Source organism: Anolis carolinensis, unplaced genomic scaffold (genome assembly GCF_035594765.1).
Source record: "Anolis carolinensis isolate JA03-04 unplaced genomic scaffold, rAnoCar3.1.pri scaffold_14, whole genome shotgun sequence".
Lineage (NCBI taxonomy): Eukaryota > Metazoa > Chordata > Lepidosauria > Squamata > Dactyloidae > Anolis > Anolis carolinensis.
The window spans coordinates 10090625-10105599 of record NW_026943825.1 but is presented as its reverse complement, the minus strand read 5'-3'; the positions used below and the strand labels follow the sequence as shown (position 1 = coordinate 10105599).

At 50.3% G+C, this 14975-nt stretch overlaps 2 protein-coding genes across 2 annotated transcripts; both read left to right on the top strand.

Annotated features, from left to right (window-relative positions):
- Positions 1–2208: 2208 nt before the first annotated feature.
- LOC100554002 (heat shock 70 kDa protein II) lies at positions 2209–4427 on the top strand. Its single transcript, XM_008122259.3, has one exon. It carries the CDS (start codon positions 2434–2436, stop codon positions 4363–4365), a length of 1932 nt encoding a protein of 643 aa, XP_008120466.1. The 5' UTR covers positions 2209–2433; the 3' UTR covers positions 4366–4427.
- A 1647-nt stretch (positions 4428–6074) lies between these two features.
- LOC100554196 (heat shock-related 70 kDa protein 2-like) lies at positions 6075–8253 on the top strand. Its single transcript, XM_016998059.2, has one exon. It carries the CDS (start codon positions 6221–6223, stop codon positions 8174–8176), a length of 1956 nt encoding a protein of 651 aa, XP_016853548.1. The 5' UTR covers positions 6075–6220; the 3' UTR covers positions 8177–8253.
- Positions 8254–14975: the final 6722 nt, after the last annotated feature.

The following is a 14975-nucleotide window of genomic DNA, read 5'->3' as shown; positions in this document are numbered from 1 at the left end:
ACCGGCACCATCGCCCGGATACTAAAATTAGGATCCCACTTAGGGCCAGGAAAACCTGAGTCACGCTCATTGAGCTTCCCGAGGGGAAAAGTGGGACTCCTTTGCCGCCTCGAGCGCATAAATAACGCATTTGGGGGAAATCGGAGAGCCGGGTGTGCCTTTCCAAAGGACGCATGACGGTGAAAAGGAAGCCTTGACAACACCAAACAAAAACCCGGGCATCGGATACTGCGCCGAAACGGGCCCCCGCCATGGGCCACGGTTGAGGGTCTCTGAATCAAAAGGGACCGCGCCGGGTTTTGGAGGATGAAAACGGACACTACCGCTTTACAGTAGGGCCAAACTATGGGGCTACTGTGTCAGCGGTGACCCCGGCGGTCAAAGGTGAAGGGTTTCCCAAGGGTGTCTTTGATAGAGCCATCTCGGACAAGAAAGGCGCGCCTATACAGATGTCCCCGTCATTACCATTAGAATGTGTCGCCAAAAGAGTGTTCTAGGGCAATGTAATTAAAACGGGCCCTGCTTCGGATTCTCGGTTTTCTCCCTCCCTTCCGCATCTCTAATTTCCCACTTTTTCCCTCTTTTCTTCTCCTCCTCCCTGGTGTAGACCCTTAACCCTTCACTTCGCATGGTTCGTGACTAGCCTCGCAGAGTGGTTGGATTTCCAAAAAAATAAAAATAATAAACCCCGGCTGAGTGAAGAAAAAGAAAGAGATGGAGGCCTTGTAGGAACACTGCCACTTTCTTTACTGTCGCCACTTTCTCCTGTGTCACTCGATAGCGCTCACCCCGACAGGTAAGCCACAAAGGGGAGACTGTACCGAGAGAGGGAGTCCTTGCTTTCTGCAGCATTTGGATGAATTTTTTTCTTTTTTAATTATTATTTGAGAAAAAGTTACAGTTATATAAACATCTATCGATATAATAAAAGTGAATGTTTGTATGTGTGTATGTGGCAGCTTTCTGATTGGCTCCCACTTTCACCAGCCACTGTGACCACCCTTTGGGGGAGGATGGAACAAGGATTATGGGATTTGCAGTACTTTCAAAAACTTCATCTCCCACAGACCACTGTTACTCTAACCCAGTGATTCCCAAAGTGGGTGCTACCACCCCCCGGTGGGTGCTGGAGCGATCCAGGAGGGCGGTGTTGTCACCTATTAGGACACAGGGGCCGGGCCAGGGGAGGGGTGGGGCCTCTTCCCAAGTGCCGGAGACAGAGCTGAGCACCTGAGGCACCTGTTAGGACACGGGGTGGAGCTAGAGGAGTGGGCGGGGCTTCTTCCCAAGAGCGCGAGACAGGGCTGAGCTATACCTCCCCTGAGGTGCTTGTTAGAACGCGGGGCGGGGTATAGAGGCCCCAACCCCTCCTCTAGCCCCGCCCCCTGTGTCCTAGCAGGTGCCGCAGGACAAGGATAGAAGCTCAGCCCTGCCTCAGAGCTCGTAACTTTGCCCATCCTAGTCCTGGCTGCCCATTTGTGGCCCCGCCCACCTCCCCCCTCCCCCTCCCAGCCCTGCATCTTGGACTAGAGGAGACGCTCAGCCCCGCCCTCTTGTGCAGGAGCCACGCCCCCAAGCCACGCCCCCCTTTCCAGGGGGCACTGAGTAATATTTTTTCTGGAAAGGGGGCAGTAGGCCAAATAAGTTTGAGAACCACTGGTATACGTGATAAATGCTGCAAACCTCAATAACAGAAAACCTCAATGGTTCACGCAGAATCATTGTGCTATAACTGTGCAATGTGGAAGAGACTTAAAATGGTCTTATCCACTGGGTTGGTTAGTATTTCTCTCCCAGAGCTTGCATCCATGGAAAGTGGAAATATACCTTTTTACTAATGGCAGAGAAAAGGGGCTTGGGGAAAAGAATGCAAACCATTGCTGTCCTGCTAAATTTGTTGGCTCTCCAAGGACACTAAACTGCCCTTTGTTGGAAACTGCATGCTGGATAGATCCAATAAATAAACTTGTGATGCAAAGCAATGGAGCATCATACCCTTCAACTGCCATAGTTTGGCAGTATCCCACTTTCTCATTTGCTTTTAAAATATGACCCCTCTCTGGTGTTGCTTGGCTCATGTACATTTTGATTTTCATCTCTAACTGGAGGACATGGAGCCCCGAAGGTGTGGTCCAGAGACTGGTCAGGTTCAGCATTGCCTACCCAACCCGTTCCATTGTGATGTGTCCTGATGAAGTCATCAGAAGGAGTTTTGAAGAGTAAAGTGAGCTGAGAGAGAAGGGGGAAAGCCAAAGCCATGCCTGGCTCTAGGCAAAGGTGAAAGATGCCACCATCCCCGATAATGACCTAAGCCCTGGGAGGAGAGAAAGGAAGAACAGGAAGGAAACCGCAAAGAGGTCTTATGGGAACGTCTACCTCCTTCCTTCCGGCCCTCCGAGTCTGACATCTTCTACTCAAAAAAGCCACGTTGCCATGCCTAAGCAAAATGCCCTGGCTGTCGGGATTGACCTCGGCACCACGTTCTCTTGCGTAGCTGTCTGCCACCAGGACAAGGTCGAGATCATCGCCAACGACCAAGGCCACCGGACCACCCCCAGCTACGTGGCCTTCACCAACAGTGAGCACTTGGTGGGTGATCCTGCCAAAAACCAGGCCTCCCTCAACCCCCAGAACACCGTCTTCGATGCCAAGCGGATGATCGGCAGGAACTACCATGATGCCACCGTCCAGGAAGACATAAAACACTGGCCTTTCACCGTAGCTAACCATGAGGGCAAGCTGAAGATCCAGGTGGTCCACAAGGGCAAGCAGAGGACCTTTTACCCCGAGGAGATCTCAGCCATGATCTTGACCAAGATGAAGCACACAGCCGAAGCCTACCTGGGATGCCCCATCACTCAAGCTATTGTCACTGTCCCGGCCTACTTCAACGATGCCCAGCGCCAAGCCACCATTGACGCTGGGGCCATCGCCGGACTCAAAGTCCTGAAGATCCTCAACGAACCCACAGCCGCTGCGATTGCCTATGGATTGGACCTCAGGAACCAAGAAGCAGGGAGTAGGAATATCCTCATTTTCGACCTGGGTGGGGGCACCTTCGATGTGTCCATTCTCTCTGCCGAAGATGGCATCTTTGAAGTGAAGGCCACGGCTGGAGACACTCACCTTGGCGGACAGGATTTCGACAAAAGGCTGGTGGCTTACCTGGCTGATGAGTTCAAAAAGAAGCACAAGAAGGACCTCCGCCAGGACAAAAAGGCCATGCAGCGGCTCAAGACGGCGGCGGAGCGGGCCAAGTGCATCCTGAGCTCTTGCTCCAGTGCCAGCATCTCCGTTGACTCTCTGTATCATGGGATAGACTTCTATATGACCATCACCAGGGCTCGGTTTGAAGATCTCTGCTCAGACCTCTTCCGAGCTACTCTGAAACCCTTGGAGCGGGCCTTGAAGGACGCTCAGGTGAGTAGGAGTGAGATCATGGATGTTGTGTTGGTTGGAGGTTCCACTCGTATCCCCAAGATCCAAAAACTCCTGAAGGATTTCTTCAACGGGAAAGAGCTGTGTAAAGGCATCAACCCTGATGAAGCAGTGGCCTACGGGGCAGCCATCCACGCTGCCGTGTTGACTGGCAACCGGATGCCCAGAATGCAGAACATGTTCCTTTTGGACGTCACCCCTCTGTCATTAGGGATCAAGACTCAAGGCGGGGTGATGGCCACCGTCATCAAACGCAACTCTCCCGTCCCGACCAAGGAGACCATGGAGTTCACCACCACGGAAGACGGCCAAGACACCATCTTGTTCATGGTCTACGAAGGGGAACGGGCGCTGACCAAACACAACCACCTCTTGGGCACCTTCACTTTAACCGGGATCCCGCCGGCTCCCTGTGGGACTCCTGTTATCACCGTTACGTTCTCCATCGACGAGAACAACATCCTGACGGTCTTTGCTAAGGACGTGGAGACAGGGAACACCAACCAACTCACCATTTCCGACACCCGAGGCCGCCTGGGACAAGAGGAAATTGAAAGGATCATCCAAACGGCTGAAGAGTTCAGGGTGAATGACCGATCCCAGCAGGACAGGATTGAAGCCATGAACTCCTTGGAGTCCTGCACGCTGGAGCTGAAGAGGGTGGCGGAAGAGCAGGTCCTGGATGTCCAAGCCAAGAGGAGGATGTTGGAGATGTGTGACAGCACCACGTCCTGGCTGGAGGGGAACACGTCGGTGGAGAAGGAAGAGTGCGAGCAGCGGCAGAAGGATCTGGAGGAAGCCTGGGGCTCCATGTGCAGCTCCCTCGCTGAAAGCGAAAGCGCGGAAGAAGGGAGACCAGGAGACACTCAAGAAGAGGTGGTGGAGGGAGACCAAGACAAGGCTCAACCTGAAGAGGAGATGGAATAAAATCACCGCCAGTGCATTGTACCACCTATGGGGCTTATTAAAAGTATGAGTTTCAAACAAAATGGCTGGATTCTTTTATTTTAAAAACAAATTGACCAGGGTCCCTCTGGTTAAACCAAAAAATCTCAGATTTTGCTCCCATACAATATTACAGTTAGTGCTCCACACTTGCTGGAATTAGGGCTGCAGGACTCCTACAAAAGTGGAGAAACTATGGATAAAAATGCCGTTTGTCCAACTGTCGGACTCTCTAGGTCCCCTAGCTAGTTCTATAGTCAACTTCTCCCATAATTGCACTGGAAGAAAGTATATTTTTATTCAAATCCATTAATAACTCAGTCTGCAAAAGACACACCTGTAAATGTGGAGAGTTGACTATGTTTTGTTTTCGGTGTCTACACTTCCTTCATTGATATGTCTTACCTGGAAATTGCCAGCATCACTAAGGCCTTTTCAGTCCTATTTCCCAGGCCAGTTTAAATTAACCCAGATCCTGTTTGTGTCATTGGGCTGATTATTTAGTGCAGTGGTTCCCAAACTTATTTGGCCTGCCGCCCACTTTTCAGAAAAAACATTAGTCAGCGCCCCCTGGAAAGGGGTATGTGGCTTAGAGGGTGGCCATGGCTCCTGATCAAGAGGGTGGGGCTGAGGCTCTCCCCTAGTCCAAGATGCAGGGCTGGGAGGGGGAGGGAGTGGTGGGCAGGGCCACAAATGGGTGGCCAGGACTGGGATGGGCGGAGTTACGAACTCTGAGGCAGGGCTGAGCTTCTATCCCTGTCCTGCGGTGCCTGCCAGGACACAGGGGGCGGGGCCAGAGGAGCGGGCAGGGCCTCTTCCCAAGTGCCTGACAGGGCTGAACCTCTATACCCCGCCCCCGTGTTCTAACAAGCGCCTCAGGGGAGGAATACAGAGGCTCAGCCTTGTTTTGTGCTCTTGGGAAGAGGCCCCGCCTCCACCTCTAGCCTCGCCCTTTAGTCCTAAAAGGCGAGGTATAGAGGCTCAGCCCTGTCTCGGGTTCTTGGAAGGAGGCCCCACCCCCTTTCCTAGCTCCGCCCTCTGTCCCAACAAGAGCCTCAGGAGAGGTATAGCTTCTCAGTCCTGTCTCAGGCTCTTGGGAAGAAACCATGCCCACTCCTCTAGCTTTGCCCCCTGTGTCCTAAGAGACATCTCAGGTTCTCAGCCCTGTCTCTGACACTTGGGAAGAGGCCCTGCCCCTCCCCTGGCCCCGCCTCCATGTCCTAATAGGTGCCATCACTGCCCACCGGATCGCTCCATCACCCACCGGGGGGGGGGGGCGGGAGACGGTAGCGCCCACTTTGGGAATCACTGATTTGCTGCCTTCAAGATGACTTTCTCTTTTGGCAACCCTTTTGCTGTGTCTTCTTGATGAGGTTTTTGTTTTGAAAAGGGTTGCCCTCTGAAGCTGAGAGAGCGTGACTTGCCCAAAGGTTATTCTGTGGGTTTCCTTGACTGAAAAAGGATTTGAACTGTGGTCTCACAGAATCCTAAGGCACCGCTTTCACTGCTACACCATCTTGGACTTGTAAGCAAAATCAACTCTAACTTCTGTAAACTTTTGCAAAGTTTTCTTGGCCAGATTTATTTAGAGAAAGCTTGCCATTGTTTTTCTTTGAGGCTGAGAAAGTGGCATTTGCCCAAGATCCCCATTGTGACATAGGAAATGATGGGGCACTGATGCCTGGCAGGGAAACATCCTCTGTCCCACCCCAGAGGCCAGAGGGCTGCCCCTCCCCATGGTTTGCCAATTTACCATCTTTGGCAAAAGGATTTGGGGGCTTGGGGAAGGAACAACAGCGGCAACAACGGAAGACCTGCATCTTACACACACTCTCTGATGGGAGCAGATGCCAGCCATGAGGAAGCTCAGGACCCCAACAGCAATTTCGTCCCATTGCAGCTCTCCTCCTGTTTCAAAACTTCTGCAACCAGGACTCGCCCCAAGGGCCCGGCGGTGGGGATCGACCTGGGCACCATGTTCTCCTGCATCGCAGTCTGTCAGAATGGCAAAGTGGACCTCATTGCCAACAGCCACAGCAGCCGGACCACCCCCAGCTGCGTGGCCTTCACCGACCGGGAGCGGCTGGTGGGGGAACCAGGAGAGACCCAAGTTGGACTCGACCCGGAGAATACGGTCTTCTGTGCCAAGCGGCTAATGGGCCGCAGATACAAAGACCCCTCCGTCCAGGCCGAGCTGAAGAGTTTCCCCTTCCGAATCATTGAGAGCAGCTGTGGTGGGAAAGTCAAGGTTCAAGTGATGGACAAAGGATTGGAGAAGTCCTTCTATCCCGAGGAAGTCTCTGCCATGGTCCTCTCCAGGCTGAAGCAGCTGGCCGAAGGCTACCTGGGGCGCCCGGTCACCCAGGCCGTCATCACCGTCCCAGCCTACTTCAACGATGCCCAGCGCCAGGCCACCATAGATGCCGGAGTTATTGCAGGACTCGAGGTCCTGAGGTTGATCAATGAACCTGCGGCAGCCGCCATCGCTTACGGGATGAACGATGGCAACAAGAGGACAGCAAAGCAAAACATCCTCGTCTTCGATTTGGGCGGAGGGACCTTTGACGTCTCCATTCTCACATCCCAAGGTGGAGTCTTTGAAGTGTTGGCCACGACAGGGGACACCCACTTGGGAGGTGAGGATTTTGACCGGAGGTTGACTGACCACCTCGCCCAGGAGTTTCAGAAGCAGCACAAAGAGGACCTCGGCCAGAGCAAGAAGTCAATGCAGAGGCTGAAGATTGCCTGCGAGCGGGCCAAGCGGACCTTAAGTACCCACACCACTGCCGTCGTCTCTGTTGACTCCCTCTATAAGGGCATCGATTTCCAAACAAACATCAGTAGAGCCACATTTGAAGACCTCTGTTGTGACCTCTTCCAGGCCACGCTTCTCCATGTAAACAGGGCCCTGGAGGACGCTGGGCTGAAGAAGTCCAACGTGGACGAGGTGGTGCTAGTGGGGGGTTCGACCCGCATCCCTATGATCCAACGGCTCTTGTCTCAATGCTTTGAGGGCAAGGCCTTGTGTAAAAGCATCAACCCAGATGAAGCTGTGGCTCAGGGGGCGGCTATCCAAGCCGCTGTCTTGACCGGCCACCGGTACGAGAGTCTGCAGAACCTCCTGCTCTTGGATGTGACACCGGTTTCTTTGGGTCTGGAGACCGTCGGGGGCGTGATGGACGTCGTGGTCAAGCGCAACTCCCCCATCCCCACCAAGGAGACCCGGAACTTCTCCACCACGGAGGACAACCAAACCAGCCTTTTCTTGCAAGTCTATGAAGGTGAGCGGACCTTGACCAAACACAACCGGCTCCTGGGGACACTGACGCTGAGTGGGCTCCAGCCGGCCCCACGTTGTGTGCCAGTCATCGTGGTCACCTTTCAGGTGGACCACAACAACATCCTCACGGTCTCTGCTGCGGAAAGGAGCACAGGCCACACCAGCCAGCTCACGGTCACAGATACACGAGGCCGACTGGATCAGGAGGAGGTCGAGCGGATTGTCCGTGAGGAAGAAGCATACCAGGCCCAAGAGAAGGCGGAGCAGGAGAAACAGGAGGCCTTGAACTCCTTGGAGTCCAGCACCTTCCAGCTGAAGCGGGTGGCGGTGGAAGAGAAGTCCTTAGACAGCCGGGCCAAGAGGCGGGTGCTGGAGCTGTGCGAAGAGACCGCGGCCTGGATGGAGGGCAACCGGCACGCTCCGAAGAAGGAGTACGAAGAGCGGAAGAGGGAGCTGGAGGACGTCTGCTATTCCGTCATCACCCACTTCAGCACCGAGGGAGAGAAACCTTAAAAATATGTGTGTTTTCTGGGGGTCTACACATCTGGGTGGACTATGATGACACATTAAAAGAAAAAACAGGAACAAAAGAGACACAAAAAGATGCCCATTTATAGTGTATTCCAGATATGGTTTGACTAGAGCAGACTAGAGTGGGACCTTAATCTCAACTCTATACTCCTGTTGACGCAGCCTAGAATTGCATTGATGTTTTTAGCTGTCACACTGCACTGTTTTTTTTTAAGCATTCATAATTTGAATCTTTGACCCATTAGCCCTACAGACATCATTGTGCCCATCCATTAGGATCGTAACAATAATATAACCACACCACACTGTTGACTCCTAGATCCCTGAGAAGATGTGGCCTTCTCAGTGGTGGCTCCCAACCTGTGGATCTTCCTCCCACAGGAGACAATAATAATAATAATAATAATAATAATAATAATAATAATAATAATAATAGTGCAGTTTTCTGGCATTGTATATTTCTGCTGCTTCTGTGACTGTTCATTTGTATTTTGATTCCGTAGCCCACTTGTCGATGGATGTCCAGAATCAGCAGCATCCACCGCGGTCCTTTTTATCCTGGGCGACAACCGAGCCAGTATAGACTTTGTTTTGGTTTGATTCTTCATAATGCTAATGGGTTAGGTGCTCTTGGTTCCACTCCTCAGCTGAGGCCTCTCTGGCTTGGTTGGACCTGCCGGTCGTTACACTACCGCCAGCACAGCCCTCAGATATCATTGGAGCAGTTAAGCTCCCCCCCACCACGTCAAGCAGTCAAAGAAGAAGAACATGCCCTGGCAGAATATGTAAAGCAAAGTGCTTTGATTGAAATCAAAAATCAGAAACTCCTCAAAACACAGCAGACAAAGAATCAGTACAAGAAAACCGCACTACAAACTAGAGCTGACAGCTGGCACAACAAAACATTGCATGGAAAGTTCCTCGACAAAATTGAAGGAAAAGCTGATAAGGAGAAGACCTGGCTCTGGCTCACGAATGGGACCCTGAAGAAGGAGACAGAAGGCCTGATCCTTGCAGCCCAGGAGCAAGCCATCAGAACAAAGGCAACTGTGCCGTCACGCCTGGGGCTGTACTCTTAGTGAAAGAGGCATGGACGTGACATCTTTCCCCAGGGGATTGCTTCTTGCCCTCCTTTAGGGAAACTGGAACTCCCAAGGACCAAAACACTGTAGATAACTCAAAAACTGGGTTTATTGTTCACAAAGGGGGTAAAGGAAAATATACATTACAGTCTTTGATTGTTTAAGTCCGTGGAGCCTTCTAGATCCCTCTTTCTCTGGCTGTGAATGCCAGAGCAAACTCAGCCTCAGTCCAATGACCTATATCTGAAGACAAGAGTCTTCCTCTGTTGCCAAAGGACTGATGTGAAGGCGCTTGAGACTCCTCAACGTTGTTCAGGTTGGCCCTGAACATGAAGTGTGAGTCCCAAGGGTAAGAACCTCAGAATTGGTGCTGAGAGGTAACTTTTGAAGGGCTTTTAGTGCCAAGTCTCTCTCTCACGTCCATCCGATAGAGAGCTTGCTGGTGGAATGAAAAGGAGGGAACACAGTACTACTCCAGGAAGAGGTGGAGCCAAATAGTTTAGCTGAGTGAGCAATATAACAGGTACAAACAACATTGATTGACAGATATAAATAACCAATCCAACTACATTTACAGGGTAAGGGCAAAATCAGGCATGATACAGCAATTCAAATATTGAAACTTATAGTTTGACATATAAATGGCGCCACTAGCGCCATCACAGCAACTAAGGCCAAGATCGAAAAATCAGCTGATGACCCAAAATGCAGACTGTGCAAGGAAGCTGATGAAACCATTGATCATATCCTCAGCTGCTGTAAGAAAATCGCACAGACAGACTACAAACAGAGGCACAACTATGTGGCCCAAATGATTCATTGGGACTTATGCCACAAGTACCACCTCCCAGCAGCAAAGAACTGGTGGAATCACAAACCTGAAAAAGTATTGGAGAATGAGCACGCAAAGATACTGTGGGACTTCTGAATCCAGAAGTTCTGGAACACAACACACCAGACATCAAAGTTGTGGAAAAGAAAAAGGTTTGGATCATTGATGTCGCCATCCCAGGTGACAGTCGCATTGACAAAAAAAACAAGAAAAACTCAGCTGCTATCAGGGCTTCAAGACTGAACTAAAGACTCTGGCAGAAACCAGTACAGGTGATGGGCACACTGGGTGCCATGCCAAAAGATCTCAGTCAGCATTTGGAAACAATAGGCATTGACAAAATTACGATCTGCCAACTGCAAAAGGCCACCATACTGGGATCTGCGCGCATCATCCGAAAATACATCACACAGTCCTAGACACTTGGGAAGTGTTTGACTTGTGATTTTTTGATACAAAATCCAGCATATCTATCTTGTTTGCTGTGTCATAATAATAATAATAATAATAATAATAATAATAATAATAATAATAACAACAACAATAAGGTAAAGGTTTTGCCCTGACATTAAGTCCAGTCGTGTCCGACTCTGGGGGCTGGTGCTCAACTCCATTTCTATGCTGAAGAGCCGGGGTTGTCCATAGACACCTCCAAGGTCATGTGGCCACTAGCATGACTGCATGGAACGCAGTTACCTTCCCGCCAGAGCAGTACCTATTGATCTACTCACATTTGCATGTTTTCGAACTGCTCGTTTAGATCGTTCAGATGGTCTTTGAAGATCTCTTTGCTTAGCTACGGCCTTATGAGACCACCTAGATGGCTTTTGGAGGTCACTTTCCTTACCTATGGTCTTATTAAAGCATGTAGATTGACTTTGAGGGTCCTTTTCCTCATCTATGGTCTTCTGATGGCCTTATGAGATCATCTAGATGGCCTTTGAGAGTCTCTTTGCTTACCTATGGTCTTATGAGATCATCTAGATCAAGGGTCCCCAAACTAAGGCCCATGGGCCAGGTGCGGCCCTCCAAGGTCATTGACCTGGCCTCTGTCCTAAACTTTATACTTAGGGTTGAACTAACTCTGAAATGACTTGAAGGCACACAACAACAACAATCCTAATTTTCGGCTATTTCATAGTCTGGCCCTCCAACAGTCTGAGGGACTGTGAATTGGCCCTCCACTTAAAAAAGTCTGAGGACCCCTGTTCTACGCCAACACTCGGTTTCCCATAAACCACAAATTATCATGCTTCTGCATAATTGGCTTTAATCGCCGTGAAGTCATTTGATTTCCCTGTACCACGGTTTGGCTTTAATTAATGGCCGCTTACGGGAAAAGGAAAGGAGGGGCTCTGGAATAGGATGGGGATTGTTAAATATCCCCCTTTCCCCCCTTCTTTTCTTTCTGGCCTTCAAGAAGATGAATAACATTTGGAGATGCGGCTGGTTGGAAATATGGCTGGTTGGAATTCCTCCAAGAGACTTGGGTGGGTGTGGTGGGTGTCCTTCGGAAGGCAACCAGGACACACGGAAAAGGAGGAAGGAAGGGAAAGCTGGGCGAGAATTAGAGACGTGGTTCTCAACCTTCCTAATGTGGGGACCCCTTAGTACAGTTCCTCATGATGTAGTGACCCCCAACCATAACATTATTTCCGTTGCTACTTCATAACTGTCATTTTGCTCCTGTTGTGAATCCATCGTAAATATCTGATATGCAGGATGTATTTTCATTCACTGGACCAAATTTGGCAGCAAATACCCGATACGCCCAAATCTGAATACTGGTTGGGTTGGGAAGGGATTGATTTTGTCATTTAGGAGTTGTAGTTCACCTACAGCAGTGATTCCCAAAGTGGGTGCTACCGCCCCCCAGTGGGCGCTGGAGCGATCCAGGGGGCCGGTGATGGCATCTATTAGGACAAGGGGGCGGGGCCAGAGGAGGGGCAGGGCCTCTTCCCAAGTGCCGGAGACAGGGCTGAGCACCTGAGGCGCCTGTTAGGACACAGGGGGCGGAGCTAGAGGAGTGGGCGTGGCTTCTTCCCGAGACAGAGCTGAGAATCTATACCTCTCCTGAGGTGCTTGTTGGGACACAGAGGGCGGGGCCTCCTTCCAAGAAACCAAGACAGGCCTGAGCCTCTATACCTCTCCTGAGAGGCCTTTTAGGACTAAAGGGCGGGGCTAGGGGTGGGGCCTCTTTCCAAGAGCGTGAGACAGGGCTAAGCCTCTGTATCCCTCCCCTGAGGCGCTTGTTAGAACACGGGGGCGGGGTATAGAGGTTCAGCCCTGTCAGGCACTTGGGAAGAGGCCCCGCCCCCTCCTCTGGCCCCGCCTCCTGTGTCCTGGAAGGCGCCGCAGGACAGGGATAGAAGCTCAGCCCTGCCTCAGAGCTCGTAACTCCGCCAATCCTGGCCGCCCATTTGTGGCCCTGCCCACCTCCCCCTCCCCCTCACAGTCCTGCATCTTGGACTAGGGGAGAGGCTCAGCTCCGCCCTCTTGAGCAGGAACCACGCCCACCCCTCTAAGCCACGCCCCCTTTCCAGGGGGCACTGAGTCATATTTTTTCTGGAAAGGGGGCGGCAGGCCAAATAAGTTTGAGAACCACTGGTCCAAAGTATCACAGCTTCAGTTTCTGGATAGAGTTTGGACTTGATTTTCTGGGACTCATTAATTTGCCTTTTTAGTGGTTCACTAAACCAAAAGGTCCCAGGTTCAAACTCCAGAAGCGGCGTGAGCACCCGCTATTAGCTCCAGCTCCTGCCAACCTAGCAGTTCGAAAACATGCCAATGTGAGTAGATCAATAGGTACTGCTTCAGCGGGAAGGTAACGGCGCTCCGTGCAGTCATGCCAGCCATATGACCTTGGAGGTGTCTACGGACAACGCCGGCTCTTTGGCTTAGAAATGGAGAAGAGCACCAACCCCCAGAGTTGGTCACGACTGGACTTAACGTCAGGGGAAAACCTTTACCTTTACCTAGTGGTTCACAGTATTTGCAGAACTCTCCTTTAGTATCTCATTTCCAACCGTCTTGCTATTGTTTTTCTCCGCAGTCCAGCTTTCACAATCATCCCTCCTTTTTCCTTATCATATAGAGGCCAAAAACAGGGCAATCAAAGCGAGAAAGGGGACGCATGGCACAAGGAGGATTTCTGCTCCTAGTGTAAAAGAAAGAATGGGAGCTTGGTTCATGGAGCTGAAACCCTGTCCGCATTTGGCTGAAGTGCTACGGCGTACTTCATAAATTATCACCCACATTAGAAAAGGAGCGAAGGGGAGTGCGACACCCTGACTACCAATGAGGCAGTGGGGTTTTTTTTGGGTGCGTGATTCAGGAAAGGAAGTGCTGGAGAGATGCCATTGAATTGGGGATTTTGGGACTCGTTGTGCTGGCTCAGGAGGGAAATCAGGCAGAAAACCCAGTCTCATGAGAGATGCAAAAAGCAAAGTTTATTTTCACCATAGCTATGAGAAGGCAGAACAGCCGTACACACCCACTTCAATGGGTCCTTACCATGCAAAAACATGTTGCAGCAAACAAATAATATATACCTTGGCTTATCTAAAATTGAGCAATGGCTGAGGGTCTTCCTCACCTTCCACACCTACTTTGACATAAGTGATACTGTAGGGACCATAAGCCAGAAAATAGTAAACTATTGCCTATATAGCTTTGCCTCTGCATATAGCCTTTATATAGACAATATAAGCACTTTGTATGAACCAAAGTAGTACAGTAGAGTCTCACTTATCCAACACTTGCTTATCCAACGTTCTGGATTATCCAACACATTTTTGTCATCAATGTTTTCAATACATTGTGATATTTTGATGCTAAATTCGTAAATACAGTAATTACTACATAGCATTACTGCGTATTGAACTACTTTTTCTGTCAAATTTGTTGTATAACATGATGTTTTGCTGCTTAATTTGTAAAATCATAACCTAATTTGATGTTTAATAGGCTTTTTCTTAATCCCTCCTTATTATCCAACACATTCGCTTATCCAACGTTCTGCCGGCCCGTTTATGTGGGTTAAGTGAGACTCTACCATATGTGCAACACAGGACCTATACCCCTCCCTTCCTGTGAACTGGTGCCTTCCTTCAGGAAGTTCCAGAGAGAGAAGAAAGCTCAGAGTAAACAAGTTAGGTCATTGGTATCACTTGTGCCAAGTAGGTGTGGAAGGTGAGGAAGACTCTCAGCCATTGGTCAATTCTAGATAAGCCGAGATATAAAATTCTTTGTTTGCTACGCACATGTTACGACTGCCATTTGCATGGTACGGACCCACAAAATGTGGGTACCTACGGCTGTTTTGCCTTATCATCAGCTGTGATAATAAAAGGCTTGTTTTATTGCTCTCCTGGAATTTTCTAATTTACTTCCCCTCCGGGCTAGTCTCCAACAATACCTGTGACCCAACTTGTTGATTTCAAGCTAACTTTTGGTCTTGGAACTTTCTGGAGAAAGGCACCAGCTCACAAGAAGGGAGGGGTACATGCAGATGCAAAGCCACATAGGCAAAAGTTTACTAATTTCTGGCTCATGGTCCCTTCAGTTGTACTCGTTGTACCCAAAAGAGGACAATTCCGCAGATCCCGGGCCATGCAGAGTCCCTCAAAGAAAGCAGTGGCACAATTGAGGGTGCCACACACTATGTCCTTTAAAGCAAAGACGTTCCAAGGACTCTCTCCTCCTGCTTTCTTTTGTGTCCTTCTTGCATCTTCTGGGCTGGCTTTTTCCCTCCCAAATTCTCCCGTTTCTGTCTGGCGGAGGAAGAATAAACTCTTATCTCCACCAAAGGCCCGCCGATGGGACATCCATCACCCTTAAGCCAGCCATCCCTACCCTTTTCATCTTC

Bases quoted from the DNA above. Each gene is read 5' to 3' on its own strand.
- LOC100554196 (XM_016998059.2), top strand. From the start codon at position 6,221: ATGGGAGCAGATGCCAGCCATGAGGAAGCTCAGGACCCCAACAGCAAT.
- LOC100554002 (XM_008122259.3), top strand. From the start codon at position 2,434: ATGCCTAAGCAAAATGCCCTGGCTGTCGGGATTGACCTCGGCACCACG.